This window comes from Malania oleifera, chromosome 1 (assembly GCF_029873635.1).
Source record: "Malania oleifera isolate guangnan ecotype guangnan chromosome 1, ASM2987363v1, whole genome shotgun sequence".
Classification (NCBI taxonomy): Eukaryota; Viridiplantae; Streptophyta; class Magnoliopsida; order Santalales; family Ximeniaceae; genus Malania; species Malania oleifera.
Window position 1 is genome coordinate 64,130,169 of NC_080417.1, and position 15,255 is coordinate 64,145,423.

At 37.2% G+C, this 15,255-nt stretch overlaps 2 protein-coding genes across 3 annotated transcripts in view; one reads left to right on the forward strand and one right to left on the reverse strand.

Annotated features, from left to right (window-relative positions):
* The first annotated feature begins 364 nt into the window (after positions 1-364).
* LOC131166026 (uncharacterized) lies at positions 365-3,089 on the forward strand. Its single transcript, XM_058124283.1, has 5 exons — positions 365-721; positions 935-1,436; positions 1,655-1,856; positions 1,951-2,460; positions 2,658-3,089. Exons 1-5 carry the CDS (start codon positions 382-384, stop codon positions 3,087-3,089), a joined length of 1,986 nt encoding a protein of 661 aa, XP_057980266.1. The 5' UTR covers positions 365-381.
* A 1,337-nt stretch (positions 3,090-4,426) lies between these two features.
* LOC131160027 (probable inactive ATP-dependent zinc metalloprotease FTSHI 4, chloroplastic) overlaps positions 4,427-15,255 on the reverse strand; it is a 77,808-nt gene continuing 66,979 nt past the window's right edge. The window contains exons 12-17 of one of the 2 annotated variants that reach the window (XM_058115316.1): positions 10,368-10,531; positions 10,153-10,258; positions 9,887-9,963; positions 4,929-5,072; positions 4,666-4,833; positions 4,427-4,540 (exon numbers count right to left, since the gene is read on the reverse strand). In XM_058115316.1, coding sequence (XP_057971299.1) covers positions 4,690-4,833; positions 4,929-5,072; positions 9,887-9,963; positions 10,153-10,258; positions 10,368-10,531 — 635 coding nt within the window. In that variant the 3' untranslated portion in view covers positions 4,427-4,540; positions 4,666-4,689. Of the gene's footprint in view, positions 4,834-4,928; positions 5,073-9,886; positions 9,964-10,152; positions 10,259-10,367; positions 10,532-15,255 lie in introns of both variants that reach the window. The other variant, XM_058115322.1, reaches the window with a different exon arrangement.

Consider the following 15,255-nt stretch of genomic DNA (forward strand, 5'->3'; position numbering starts at 1 on the left):
TAGTTTCTAACCAGCGTCAATGCTACTGTAAATAAAATATAGTTTCTAACTATGTTCTTTTTAGTCTAACATACGCATTCAATTGTGAAAGCCATCTCGCAGCTGTATTTAATTTTTTTATCCCCACCCAATGAACAAAGGGTGCAGTTGTATTGTGCAGCCCCCTGTCCTACACCCCTTGGAAAAATAATATGCTTTCTTTTTAAAAATGGCAGTCATCCCCGAGTCCCCTCCTCCCAGTTCATTATTTCATAATCTTCTTCTTCCTTCTTCTTCTTCTTCTTCACGTGTAATAATAGCTTTGATTAACCGCCTTTAATTCTCCACAGTTGCGGTTTTAATTAATTAAATTCCCCCACTCTTCTTCCTCTTCTGCTACGGATGGAGCTGGAGCAACCCATATTGAGGACAACCTCCATCAACGGCATCAGGGAAACAAACACCAACAGCAAAAGCTCATCCATCCCAGCTGCAGCTGCTCGTCAAGCACCTGATGACCCAAGACGCTGCTCCAAGTCGTTCGAGACATTATATGCAGGCATTCCGATGAGCAACACAGAGAGCAAACTATCCTGGCTACGCTCTCAGCTCATCAGCGACGACCAGACATTCATCTCCCCTTATGGAGAGCGTCGAGTCACCTATGCAGATCACACTGCCACGGGCCAGAGCCTCTGCTACATTGAAAGTTTCATTCTCAATAATGTTCTTCCATTCTACGGTACGGCAATTGTTCATATATATTGGAACTTGGAACCATCAACCATTATCCTCATTAAACACAGCTGCCCATCAAATTCGTAAAAAATTAAAATAGTCTTGAAAAATGCAAACAGTGGGCCATGGACGAAGATACTATCTTCTTGAGAATTACAAAGTCAAATTCTACAGATAATGCATATAAATTTAATCCCATTTGGTTGATTTAATACAGGGAACACCCACACAACCGACAGCCAAGTGGGTCAACGAACAACGAAGATGGTGCATGAAGCAACCGAGTACATCAAGACTTGCCTAGGGGGAGGAGAAGAAGATGCGATCCTGTTCTGCGGCTCAGGAACCACGGCCGCAATAAAGCGGCTCCAGGAGGTCATGGGCATTGCAGTGCCATCAACTTTGAGGGATAGGCTACTGAAGAGCCTCGAAAGTGAGGAGAGGTGGGTGGTTTTCGTTGGGCCTTATGAGCACCACTCAAACCTCCTCTCGTGGCGGCAGAGCCTCGCAGAGGTGGTGGAGATTGGTTTAGATGAGAATGGATTGTTAGACATGGAAGCTCTAAGACTCCAGCTAAAATACCATCAACCTGCCAATCGGCCGATGCTCGGTTCTTTCTCCGCTTGTAGTAATGTCACTGGAATTTTGTCCGACACAAGAGCTCTCGCCCACCTTCTTCACCAATTTGGAGCATTTGCGTGTTTCGATTTTGCAGCATGGTAGTACTTAATAGTAAAACACAGAAAAGGAATTGTATAGCTAGTAATACTGCTACCTGCATCAATCATAGTGTTGATATGATTAGGGATAAATGTAAAAAAAAAACCTTTATCCCTAATCATATCAACACTATGATGCAGGTAGCAGTATTACTAGCTATACAACTAAATTAATATGATTGATTATGCAACTAAAATCCCATGTCTCGTGTCTGCAGCGGTCCTTACGTGGAGATCAACATGAGATCAGGGGAGACTGACGGCTACGATGCTATTTTTCTTAGTCCCCATAAGTTTCTCGGAGGCCCTGGCTCCCCCGGTGTCCTGCTAATGAGCAAGCGTCTCTATCAGCTGGGATCTTCTCCCCCATCTACTTGTGGAGGTGGAACTGTTAATTTTGTCAACAGCTTTAGGGAACAGGTTTGACTCTTTTTATCTTTCAAGGTTTTCTTTCTACTTCGGATTCTCTTCTAATCTCCAACTGAAACGAAACCGAACCATCGTGAAATTGCAGGATACACTCTACTTAGATGATGTAGAAGAAAGGGAAAATGCAGGAACACCGCCAATTATCCAGACCGTCAGAGCAGCATTGGCATTCTGGGTAAAAGAATACATTGGTTATGAAGCTATCGAAACAAGAGAGCAGCACTACATAGAAAAAGCACTTCAGAAGCTCTTGCCAAACCCGAACATACTGGTTTTAGGAAATACGAGCACGAAGCGACAAGCCATTCTATCGTTCCTCGTTTACTCCACTACCTGTTCATCCTCGGGTGATATAAAAACATGTAATCCTGATGGTGGAGATGGAGAAAGCAGAGAGAAGAAGACACATCGCATGTGGGCAGAGACAGGGAGCAAGAGGGGTAAGCCCCTGGCGGGGCCTTTCGTTGCAAAGCTGCTCAATGACCTGTTTGGCATCCAGGCTCGAGGCGGGTGCGCTTGTGCTGCGCCCTATGGTCACAGTTTGCTCGACATTGATGAGGCTCGCTCCCTCGCTTTCCGAAGTGCCATTCAGAAGGCAAGTAGTGCTCGAGTCCAACCTTACCTTTAAAGGCATAGAGCCCAATCCCGAATTTGGAATTATGGAGATTCGGATAAAGTTCAGTGTAAAATTTTCAAGTTAAAATACCGAATCTAAGGCTCAAATTCCTTATTTCAAAAAGCAGCATGGAAGTTCTCTTGTAACTAACTTCGACTTTTGCTTGTGTTTTTCAGGGTTTTGAGGGAGTAAAGCCTGGATGGACGAGAATCAGCTTCCCCTACTACATGTCTGAAGAGGAGTCAGAGTTCATTCTAGCAGCCCTGGAGTTCGTATCCATCCATGGCCAGAGGTTCCTTCCCTTGTATCACATCAACTGGAAAACTGGAAATTGGACAATCAGGAAAAAGGCTTTGAAGGAAACCCTAGTAGTTACCGGGAACACCCGCAATTTCAGCAGCTTGCCCTTGGCCAGCACCCTGCAGGCACTAAAATTAGACCTTGAGCCAAAAGAAATTGATTCTAAAGAGGTTCGGACAGCTTATAATTTCGCAACATATTTGGAAATGGCGACATACATCGCGAGCCTTCTCCCAAGATACCCCCGCCAGCGTAGGATTCCAGATGGCATAGTGATAGAGCCAAACCTCCTGCACTTTCGAGTCTAGTTCTCTATTTCATTATTTCATCTTCTTCCCATATTGCTTCCTTAACACAACCCACAGTACACCAGAGTCCAAGGAGACGAGGAACAAGAGGGCATGCCAACCTTACCTCTACGCTTAGATGGTATTTTTACCCCGACTTATCACCCTTCTTGTGGGAATCAGGGCTTGTCCTCCAAAAATCCATGTAATCATGCATGATACATACGAATCAATTGACCAAAAAAAAAAAAAAAATTGTTTGATGAGCTATACAATTCCATGGAATTTTTCAAAAAAATTATAAACATTTAACTTTTTTTTTTTTCTGAATTTTTCCATGTCCAAATTAAAATATATGGAAAAGAAAGAGCTTGCTTATTTTAATGTTCAGAGCATTTTTCTTTTTGTTTTTTGCTTTTTTAATTTTATAATAATCATTAAAAAGAGAGCTTATTTTCTAACCTTTTATATTTTATATAAAGTAATATTTAGAATCATGAATTTTAAATTTTAAATTTAAATTTGCATCTATTTAGAAGAAACTAATAGTACATAATCTACACAAATTAAAGTTCAAGACTCTAGTAAGAAGTAAAAATCATGGAAAATAATAAAAATGTTTTTCAAATTTTTTTATATAAATTTAAAAAATTGGGAAGGAAGCATTTTTGTACTTATTTGAAACATTAGAAATGAAAAATAAACTAATTTTCTCAACAAAAAAAAATAGTATCAAAATTATTTATTGTTATTCATTTTATAAAAATAAAAATAAAAAATTATTTTTCACAACTAAACATGCCTAAAAAGTTTCCCTCATTTACTGCAGTCCAGACTAAAATCAATACCAATGACTTGCGATGAAAATGCCCAGCCAAGCAATGCATCATCAACAAAAGTGCATGTTCCTAGCTTTAGAGCAGAAAAACACTCCAAGTTTATTTCTACGGGGTCCCTTGGAATGGAGTTCGCGGAATAATTTGTTTCAAGTTTATGGCGACAGAATTTACTTTTGTTTGGCTGATCTCGCTTGCGGAAGTAGAAGAGAGCGAGCACCTTCAGGATGTAATATTTTTGCAATTATTTGGAGCATTTGGCTAGAGAAGAATGCTGCAATTTTGAAGGGCATTGATACTTCATATTTTGATATGGAGCGGTGTAGCTTTTCTCTCTACACTCTGGTGCTCTGCAAATAATTTCTAGAAAACCTCTATCAAACATTCAGCGAGGTTAGAATATGTTGCTTCACTAGTGTGGCTCTGTTGATATTTTCATTTTCTTTGTTGTCCTCTATGTTGCCTCTCCTTTTTCCTCCCCGTAAAAATTAATAATAAATAGTTCTTTCATACACGATAGCGGAACTCCACAACAATAGAGTGGAGGAAAGAAAATGGTTAGTGTTTTGAAGAAAATAGTTGTGTTTTGCAGGACAAAGCGCCGACTTCAGTGCACCAATTCGAAGGAAACTATATCTGAAAATCCAAACTGACTAAATTACATCACAAAATTGTGAAGTTGTCAGTGAATTTGCAACAGAATAATAAGGAAGAAAAGATGGTAAAAATGGTCACATCACAAATAAAAACTAAATACAGACCTTCAAAATGAGACCTCGTAGTTTTCACAGGAAATGGCCAGCCATCAATAGTTGTGGCCTCTCCTCATCTTCTTCAATCTCCAATGATGCTTCAGCTCTAATCTCCTCAACCCTTTTATCCCAGATTCCATCTACGAGCTTCCATGTTTCATCACTTATGATCTGAGTCTGCACAAAGCGTACCAAAAGATCCAGCATCAGTTGGCATCAACTATAGATGGAGGCATAGCAAAGATTTTATTATTTATTTATTTGAAACATACCTCCATTGGACGGGGTGCGCCAAAGGTTGAAAACCCCATGTTTCCAGGTGCAAAAGTAACCCTCCCAGGAAGCGAAATCCCATGGATACCCCACCGTCCAGCATAAATAAGGGCACCATATTCATCAACCGGATTCACAGCAGGCTGAATAACCAGAAATTAAAAGTCCAGCAGATAATTAGAACCTCAAGAGTATTCCACCACCCCTCAACTGTGATAACACAGGTGACAATTTAAAATTGATTATCGTTCAAGTTGTCGAGAATATCCTCAAAATTTGACTACCATCCCAAAAATGAAACACAACTCATGCCAGACAGACAAAATGAATAATAATGACATGCACTACAAGGAAGCTTTTATCATTTAGTACATGTTCAATGGATCTGATGCGTACTTCTGTTTTTGCTATAGGCCTGCAGTAACATAATTTTCCCATCTATGCATGCAATGTTCATTAGTGTAACATGAATTAGAACCTCAAAAAATATCTTTATCACTTAACTTTGCTCAACAGGCCCTTAAATCAAGATTTATTATCAAAGACCCAAAAACTTCAAACAAACATGGCATAAGAATCTGGAACGCAAAAGATAAAAAGTTTGGTTACCGTAAAGCCATGGACAGAAACAACTAAAATTAATAGAAGTTGGATGATGCCTTGTTGACTGACAGTCCCAGAAAAAGGTATGCAAAAAACAAAAACAATGGTTGTTGACTTGTTATTCACAACTGATCCACAATATCAAAAGAAGTATGTGGTAACATCTCTTCTACTTTTCCATTAATAAACATAAAAGAAATTGGCAGATTCTGGAAAGCATATCCAAGGCACACACAAGGTACACAATAGAAAGAAAAGGACAAGAATAACCAAGTCTCATCTCATTGAGAAAAGAAAATGAAGAGAGCCTACTAAAGCACTCAAACCAAGTAAGGTTGCTACTTCAAATTTTGAATTTGAAGCCAAATGGTGGACAGACAACACCACGAACATGGACACAGTACTGATGCACCAATACAACTTCTTCCCAAAAAAACTAAGATATGACATGACAGGATTTTTTTCTTTTTTTTTTGGGGGGGGTAAAAGAGGGTGACACCTTCTTTCTTTATTAAGAAACCCCTCACTTATGGTGGAGGAAAACCATGGTTCCAACCTTGAGATTTGGGGATAACAAAATCAAAACCCAAAAATCTAAAAATGACTTAACCAACTTATTCAAAACCAATAAACCAATGACCAACAACCAAACAAAAAAAGTAAGAACTAAACAACTATAAGTGGAAAACAAACAAAATTTTGAAAGATCTCGAGAAATAAACCATCCACTACAACCTTCACAAACACCAGCACAAAGCATCACGAGCGCAAGGAAGGAAATCCCAACAAATCCAAATGAATCATTCCCCTGACTTGCTGTGAAAGATCATCCTGACAACTATATAATCTAGATATACCAAATTCACCCTACTTGGCAAAGAAATCTGTACTTTGATTCCCCTCTCTGTAAACATGTTCCACTCTGTAATGTATGTCTCTCAATGCTAACACAAGTTCTTCCCACAATTCTCATAAGTTCCAAATCGAACACTTCCCAGAATTAATCCACTGAACCAACAAAGCAGAGTCCTAGGTAATCTCCACTTGATCAAATCCGAGATCTTTGCATAGATTATTCCCTATAATAATTGCTTTCAATTCAGCCATATTATTGGTTCCATAACCCAGTAAGGAGGAAAAAGTTGCTTTAAATAATCCTCTTTCATCTCTTATCACGCCTCCACCACCACAATTACCTGGGTTACCTCTACAGCTTCCATCCACATTCAACCTAACCCAACCTATCCCAGGTTTACACCATCTACCTACACGAGGAAGAGAAACCCTCACATTTTTTACTTGAATATCCAAAGCACAAAGGACTAAAATATCCGTGCAAGAAGCAGGTGCACATTTAGTTAACTTGTCCTGAATGGATCTCATCCAATATTTAATATCAAGTCACACAGTTCTCACCAAAGCATGAATTGATTCCATCCTGGCTCTACATCGACGAGTCCACAATCTCTGAATGCTGAGACTAGGTATGAGACCTACCAAAATGCCTAACTATGAGGCCCATTTTGCACAACTAAACTAGAAATTAACTTTGGTTTTCCATGTATTCGTTGCCATACAACTAACACCGGATGTCACTGCTGCTTGTTTCCAAACCTCCTGAGCAAAAGAACCCGTGCAAAACACATGGTCTAGAGGTTCAATCTTGGCATTTGAACAACAATCACACTAAGAGGCCATCTGAACACCTACTTCTTGAACACGAGTATCAACCGGATGACAAGTGAACCAAGACTTTCACATACAAATTGACACCCGCTTTGGTAATATAGGATGTCAGATCCATTTTGAAACTAAGAATTCCTCTTTACGCTCCCTTATGATTTTCCAAGCACTTGTCGTGGTAAATTTCCCATCTGTTGAATGTTCCCAAATTATTGTATTTGGACCCTCCTTGCAAGAAATAGTAGAGTTCATTACTTCCTCAGCCTGCTCTTCACCCAACAGATCCATTAATAAATCAACATTACACCCATCTCTATCCCAATAATTTCGTGTTTGTAGCTTATGGTTTCTGATTTCCTGAACCTTAGCACAAAGGGGACCGAAGGCTAACCATCGATCAAACCAGAAAGAGGTCAACCCTTCTTTAACATGAACACGAACATGCTATAATACTTCAGGTATCACACGTGCAATCGATCTCCAAAATCTGGTTCCTTTGTCTGACTTCATTTCTCTCAAGTGGTGTCTATTATTAAAATACTTGACTTTGAAGAATTGAGTCCACAAATTATCCATAGTTAACAATCTCCACACAAACTTCATATGCAATGATTTTTTTACTTCCTCAAAATCTCTAATACCCAAACCACCCTCACAAACAGGCTTACATATATTAGGCCAAGAACACCATTTCTTTTTCTTTTTATCATTTACTCCACTCCAAAAAAAATTCGATAACAGAGAATTTATCATTGTGAAGATAATATTAGGAATATCAATTACTGCCAATTGATGAACCGCCATGGATGATAATACATGCTTAATTAAAGTTAAGCGGTCCCCTTGAGATAAAAGCTTAAATTTCCAACCCGCTTTCTTTTTCCTCAATTAACAACTAGAGGCTCTAAAATACGGGCCGTAAGACGACCCGATACCAAAGGAACACCCAAGTATGTAGCAAGGAACCCTCCTTCCACAAAGCCAATCATCCTTAACAATGATCGCTTCCGAGCATAAGCAATTCTCTTTGACAAAAAAATACTTGATTTGGCTTTATTTATCATTTGACCAGACCAATCCTCATATTTCTTAAGAATCTTGATAAGCATTCGAATGGAACTTCTCTTACCATTGGCAAAAATAAGAATGTCATCCGCATAGAGTAGGTGACATACCAAAGGCGCCCCACGAGGATGATAGCAAGCCGCTATCTTATTCTCCATAAATTTTTTCTTTAGAAACCGAGAAAGAACTTCCTGTAAAATAATTAATTTTTAAAAGATACATATCCCTTTCAAATGTAAAATATTGATGTGAAGTGCATTAACAATATTCTACAAGTAAATTTCATTTACATTCATTGCCAGGATTCATATTTCGTAATTTGATAGTTGACATCCATAAAATACCAAACAAATATTTAATATAAAAAATAATCAGGCAATAGCAATAAGGAGCATGAAAAATACAGGCCCAAAAAACAAGTAGCAATCAAGCAACAAAATATAAGAAAAACACAAAGACGTGTTGGGTCATGTCCAAAACGTCTTGGAGGAAGTTCCAGGGCTGTGTCAGGACAAAATTAATTAATTTAATTTTCAACACATGACAAACCAGTGTCAAGCACAGTTGGATGTGTGTTGGTGTCTTACACGGGTTGGAGTCGCTGGACACAGCACTTGGAGGTTCTTAGAGTGTCAGTGCTTCCTAGGAAGAGAGCTCCAATAGGAACTTCTGGTGGTAGAAATAGTAAGGTTGAGATTGCACATCATAAATACAATTAGCAAACACAGACCTTGAAGGTTTGCGCAATTGAACATCACTTGATGTTTTAATTTGGCAACTAAATTCTTAAAGTTTCACACCCCACTTTCATGACATTACTAAGCAAAGACTTGGATAAGCCTCGATATGAAACTTCAAAAATCTATTTGTCATAAAAAACTTCTTGAGTGCAAAGCAATAATGTAACTTCGGGGACTTGTCCTCCAATTTAACAATTTGAAAATGAAAAATGTATAATAAGCATCTCATCAAAAAATGGGAGAAAGTAATAATTTCTCAAATTTTATTTCCTACTCTACTGCAGGCATTAAACAATCATCTTTAGCAGTATCAAGTGCTCAGTCTCACTCTGACATGGTTAATTTATTTGACAGGCTTAATTTTAGCAGCATCAAGCTCTCACTCACACATGGTTAATTTATTTGTGACAGGGTTTCCTCACAAAAACACTTGATAACTCTAAATACATTGGCCAACTAATCTCCCACCAGTCATCAGAAATACTAAATCACATTCTAAATTCTAAGAAAGCTAATCAACTCTACCCCTGCAAATAGTACTGACGGGCTTGAACATATTCCACACACCTTTTCCTTCCATATGAAGCTAATTTGCCGTTGGAGTGATTTCTCTTAACAATAAACAAAAACAATTATATGGAAAGAAAAATGGACAGGTAAGTTCCAATGTACAACTAATACAATGATTGAAAGAATATATAACAAGTTGCACTTCATATTGAACATGTTATTGTAAACCATTGCATTGCCTACAACCGAAACAACATATAATTTATTTAAATTTCAAAAAAAATTAGAAGGACAACTAAAAAATGTTATTAGGGTGAAAGGATCCTCACTGTTCACTCCTAAACTCAAAAATCTACCTGAGGTATTCGATGAGTCTGTCTGTATATGTCCCAAATATACTCAGCTTTAATCTCTCCCCTCTCGAGTAGGCTATCTGAAAAAAATGAAAAGCAAATATCCTATCAGCACTAAATTTCTCTTTTCAAATGAAAAGAACTATTACTCAAACCTCACTCTTAAGCCTTTAGGCAAAAGTAGGTGTGCACAGTTTGTCATGACAATCTCATCAAAAGGATGACTGTATACAGTAAGCAAAACAAATCAAGCTAAAAAGTAATATGACCTGTGATTGTTTCCACAGCTGAATGATATTCCCTCAGCACAGATGAACACTTTTCAACGGCAAAACGCATGTATTCATCTCGTAGTGCTTCTAGTTTGGCTGCAAGCTGAGGTAAACACTCAACGATTATTGACTTAAACTTCTCTAAATTGGTAAATCAGGAAACCAAGATCCAAATGAATGAAATGGTAATAATAATCAAATCGCATACTCACATTTGGCAGAAGATCACTTTGATTTCTGTAATATGCTTTCCCAAATGCTGTCATCCCTGTCTGAAGAATCAAAAATTCTGTGAGCCTTGAAGCTTCTGACGTGGCTGTAGCCGAGATCCAGGACAAGTTTTCAACACCAAACATCTCCTCCTCAATTACTCTGGCTACACATTGAAGCTATTAGTGAAATGCAAGAAAAGCAGCTAAACTGGGTATAGAACTAAACTGTTGCCTGATCTGTTAAATTCTTTTTTCAAAATAATAAAATAAATAAAAAGGAAAAGAAAAGCAATCTGCATGGGTATATAACTAAACTAATGCCTAACCTTATGGTAAAGAAAATATTTGGCCTAGAACGAAGTACTTTTCAATATGGGATTCAGGAAATCTAATGCTACAACAAACTATAACGCATAGATCTCAAATATCAACAGCGGACAGCACCCAAGATAGTGCATATGAGGCCATAAAGTGTTTTGATGCCTTTCATAAGAATCCAAAGCAGCTCATACATTTACTTGGAACTGTTATCTAAACCTAATCTTGAAGATTTAAATACATGCAATGGATCTGATGCAGTTTTTGAACCTAGCCACAGTGGAATGGGAGCCCAGCTCATTCTGGCTGCGAGACTGGCTCAAAAGGGAACTTCCACAACCATTTCATTAGATCTATATTTTAAGACAAGAAGGCTGTCAAGATCCAAAGATACCCAAACCCCTCTTAGGCTTTAAGAAATAGAGTAAAACAGAACTTCCAACTAAAAAGTTGATCGCACTGTCCTCATGATTGTGTGGTTTTTTATTTGAATCTTACAATTTGATTTTTTTTTTATATAGAACAAAAATTTCATTAATAGGAAAAGAATTTACATGAGGGAGAACGAGACGTCACTCAAAAAAGATCTTGGAGCAAACCAGAAGGAAAAATAAAAGAGAGAGATCAACAAGCCAGCATGTTCCTCCAATCTCTTTGGAACTATTGGAAATTAACCAGTGAGGCCAAATACTAGATTTTATCCCAAACCAGCACCAAATTTAATTTCTTCCCAGAGAAGATCCATGCATTCTGCTCCAGCCATATCCCCCATAAAACTGCAAATATGCCACACTTCCATAAAGTTGCCCTATCCTCTTCTTCCAAAGCCTGCAGAAGAAATGGCCAACAAGTCTTCCATCTAAAAAGGACACACCAGCTCTCTCCTATAATACCAAAAAGCTTATTCCAAATCTTCCAAGAAAAATAACAGTGCAAAAAAAGATAAAAAGCTGTCTCGGAGTTCTTGAAACAGAGCACATGCATCAGGAGAGAGAGCCTTCAAAGGCCTCCTGCTTTGCAGCAAGTTATTAATATTTATTTTATTAAGCACAACCAACCAAGTGAAAGCCTTAGTTTTTGGGGGAGCCTTGGCCTTCCAAATAATATGATAGTGGAAAAGAATTAGAATGAATCAAGAATTCAAAAAAAAAAATTGAAAGAATACACTCCCGACTAATCCGAAGACCAAAAACAAGCATCCCTCCCTAACTAAAAGTTACTCCCATTCAATAAAGATGACAAGGACAACCCCACCATCTCCCTATCATTAAGAGGTCTCCTAAAATGGAGATTCCAGGAAAACAAAGGGCTATTCAGATCCCCAACAAAGAAGGATATGGCTCTATTTGTCTCAGAACTCAAATTAAATAGACAAGAGAAAGAAGTGGAAAAGGATGCATTTCCTAGCCAAGGGTCTTTCCATAAACAGATATGAGAACCACTCTCCAAATCAAGTTTAGTGAGGGGAGAAAGAAGGAAAAATCTGAGAAATGGACCTCCACAGACCACCCCCACCCCCCAACAGAACATCTTAAATTAGCATTGGTTTCCCAACCATTCTCATCTAGCCAAAACTTTGTTCTTATTACTCTATGCCAAAGGGATGATACTTCTAAAGGAAGCGCCACATCCATTCAGCCAAAAAGCAGTGTTTTTATATTTATTAGAACATCGAAATTTGATGTGAAGTGATTCTTAATGAAGAATTCCTACAAAAAAGAGCATGTCCCAGTCCTACACTCTCACATTGGTAAGTTTGAAAGAAATCCCATAGAAATCTAACTTTTTGAACCAAATTGCTCTCATTTTGACTAGTTGGATATTAATGCCCCTAACAGATAGTATTATTATTAGCTATTATTATATTTGAAATAATAAGTATTAACAAAAAATGATAGTCGTAGACACCCCAATTTGTCCGGGGGTCTTATATTACAAAAACAAAGGGGAAAAAAAGAATTTTTTATTTCATAATAAAAAATAAAAATAAAAAATACAAATAAAAATAAAATAATAAAAAAAAAATGCAGAGAAAAGGAAAATACATTTTTACATAGGAAAATTTAAAAAAAAAAAAAAAGAGAAGAAGAAGAAAATGAATGGAAGTGGGCCAAGTAGTCTTCAATTTGCAAATCATTTTCAAACATGCAATGTGAAAAATGTGCCAAAAAAATAAAAAAAAGTGGTGATTGGGAGTTAACTTTGGAATTGAAATTTTTTTATTAAAGCAAATTGGTAATATTATTGAGCAATTCAAACTTGCAAAGAAAAATCAAGAATAAACATGTGCAAAAATCTAAAATAAGTGGGTGATTGGGAGTTAACTTTGGAGTTGAAATTTTGATTAAAGCAAATTGGAAATTTGTCATAAAATTTGATTGACCAATCAAATTTGATTGATCAATCAAATTGAATTCAAATTACCTCTCCAAGCCTATAAATAGAGGCTTCAAAGAGAGTGAAAAACACACGAAGAGAAGAAAGGCACAACACAAAAAGAGAGGAGGATTAAAAAAGAGAGCTTCGTGCTAAGAAAGAGTGAGGGAGAAAAATGCAAAACTAATGGTAACTTGGTTAGAGAAGTCCCCTCACCCCCCCCCCCCCCCCCCCCAAACCCCAAAACAAAAACAAAAACAAATTTAGATGAAAACTTCTTGTCTTAAAAAGCAAAATTTGGGTATCACACATTTGATAAACAGCTTTCTGAGCTTTTAGAAAGTTAGCTTTTAGCTTTTTGGGGAAATTTTAAAAGTTATGGACTTGAAGCCATAAAAAGCTTAAGGCTAGCTTGTTTCTGACACATTATTTCATGGGTGTCTTTAGTTTTTTCTTTTTCCAACTATTGCAAAATTATTCACACATCAATTACATTTCCTAAAAATACATATCCATTTTCATCATTTTTTCGGTTGATAGAAAAGGAAATCCATTAACAGGGAATAGAAGAATTTACAAGGGGCGGCGGATAAGAGATCCTCCTAAAAAACAGAAAATACAAATAAAAAAATTACAATAAGGCTCCCCTCCAGTCAATCCCCAGAAAAAACTAGAAGAGTGAGCCCAAAAGAAGCAAGGAAAACTACTCTATCCCAAAGAAGGTTTGAGAGATAGCTTTGCCACTAAAATTCCTAGTGTTCCTTTCAGTCCAAAGAGTCCAAAAGAGAACGAAACAACACATCTCTGTCAGGCCATCCCATTCTTACTTCTCTCAAAGCCTTTTTAATGCACAATAAATAAAACATCAGCCTTCAGGGGAAGCACCACAGTATCACCAAAAACTAAAAACAAAAGGACTCAAAGCCACTTAGCCATCCAACTGTGGAGGAACAAATGGTCAGTGGTTTCAATTGACTCAGAGCGCATGAAGCACATGTCCGGCCTAATAGCTTTATTTGGTCTCCTCATTTGCAATAAATCATTGCTATTAAGTCTGTAAAGCACCAAAATCCACATGAAAACACTGATTTTAAAAGGAAACTTTGCCTTCTAGATGACATTATTTAAGGGAAGGAACACAGACTCGAGGATTTCATGAGTTGAGAGAAGGGTTTGAGCATTGTAATTGTCTCTCATCTAGTAGGACAAGTCAGGGCCATAAGAGCATAAGGAAGTACTCTCATTTTCATCAAGATCAGTAGAAGTACAATCCCTACCATCGGTTTTGACCACCCATTTTCCTTTTCTCCCTAACCCAAACTTCTCGCCTCCCAACTTTGTTCAAATTTTGTTGTACGTCTCTGAGAGTGTATGCATAAAGGAGAATGCTCAGGGTGTTATGTCCCTTCGTGCTCAACATTGCTCGTTTTCTTTCTTTCTTCTGCCTCCCTCTTGTCCCCTGAAACAATCTGGGCCCAAGAGAAGCCTGCCCTATATGTAGATGCATAATCCTTCAAGCAATTGTGCACCAGACCACCTTGGAACTTTTTTATCAAACATTTAGGATCAACTTCTCTTTGTAACAGCTCCTTTTACTCATGGGGTCCAAACAGTCTTTACAACAGCATGAATCAACTCCTTTTCATCAATTCCTTCTTTAAAGTTCCTTTTCATCAGCTACATGGGGAGCAAACTAAGCCTACAGAGTCAGTCAAGGAAATGAAAATATTTGGTCCTGTTAAATTGTGGAATACAATTTTCATTTTCCATTTTTACCTTTAAAAAGAATTATAAAAATGCCAACTTATTTTTGAGTTTTCCAATATTTGTAATAGAAAGAAAGAAAATAAAAGATTTGTTTGGTTGCAGAAAATAATTTGCATTTTTCATTTCTAAACTTTCAAATAATTACAAAATCACACCCAGTTTTCCAATTTTCCAAAAATCACATAAGAAATTAGAAATCTAGAATACCATAAAAGATGTTTTCCAACTTTTCTATACAAATTTAGAAAATTGGAAAAGAAGGTGGAATTTTTGTAATCATTTGAAAAATTGGAAATGGAAAATAGAACTAATATCCAGAACGTTTCATTTCTTTTCAGTTCTTTTTATACAAATTTAAAAAAAAAAAAAAACTGGAGTTGTAATTCTTTGAAAAAAAAATGGAGCATAAAAATTGTTTTCCACAACT

Bases quoted from the DNA above. Each gene is read 5' to 3' on its own strand.
- LOC131166026 (XM_058124283.1), top strand. From the start codon at position 382: ATGGAGCTGGAGCAACCCATATTGAGGACAACCTCCATCAACGGCATC. The intron at 722-934 runs GTACGGCAATTG...GATTTAATACAG, and splicing joins TAATGTTCTTCCATTCTACG to GGAACACCCACACAACCGAC. The intron at 2,461-2,657 runs GCAAGTAGTGCT...TGTGTTTTTCAG, and splicing joins TCCGAAGTGCCATTCAGAAG to GGTTTTGAGGGAGTAAAGCC.